The sequence below is a fragment of the Penaeus monodon genome, chromosome 27 (genome assembly GCF_015228065.2).
Source record: "Penaeus monodon isolate SGIC_2016 chromosome 27, NSTDA_Pmon_1, whole genome shotgun sequence".
In the NCBI taxonomy this organism is placed as follows: Eukaryota; Metazoa; Arthropoda; class Malacostraca; order Decapoda; family Penaeidae; genus Penaeus; species Penaeus monodon.
The window spans coordinates 31,744,561-31,744,879 of NC_051412.1; the positions used below are offsets into that span (position 1 = coordinate 31,744,561).

General features: G+C 48.9%; 1 protein-coding gene across 1 annotated transcript in view; it reads left to right on the forward strand.

Moving 5' to 3' along the window:
• LOC119590794 (colorectal mutant cancer protein-like) overlaps window positions 1-319 on the forward strand; it is a 157,596-nt gene that overhangs the window by 136,432 nt on the left and 20,845 nt on the right. The window contains exon 4 of the mRNA XM_037939507.1: window positions 121-234. Coding sequence (XP_037795435.1) covers window positions 121-234 — 114 coding nt within the window. The remainder of the gene's footprint in view (window positions 1-120; window positions 235-319) is intronic.

Here is a 319-nt window from a genome sequence, read left to right on the forward strand (position 1 = left end):
CCTCTTCAAGAAACGAGGGAGCGCTATCATAATGTTCACGGAATCCAACAGGAACTCGAGCCTTTGTTTACATCCCATGATAAACACACCAAGTCTAACGTTGCCCGGTTTCCCTTGCAGCTACACCTGGCGGCGCTGGGCTCGCTCAAAGGGGAGATTCTAGAATTATCGTCTCGCCTCAAAATGGTTTCTCAGGAACGGGACATGCTGGAGAAAACGCTTACAGTCACGCAGGTGAGTGAAGAGTCTAATTGGCTCGTAATTTTCGTTCATTATACGTGCAAACTGAGTCGTGTTACGTGTGCGAAATTGGGCGGGA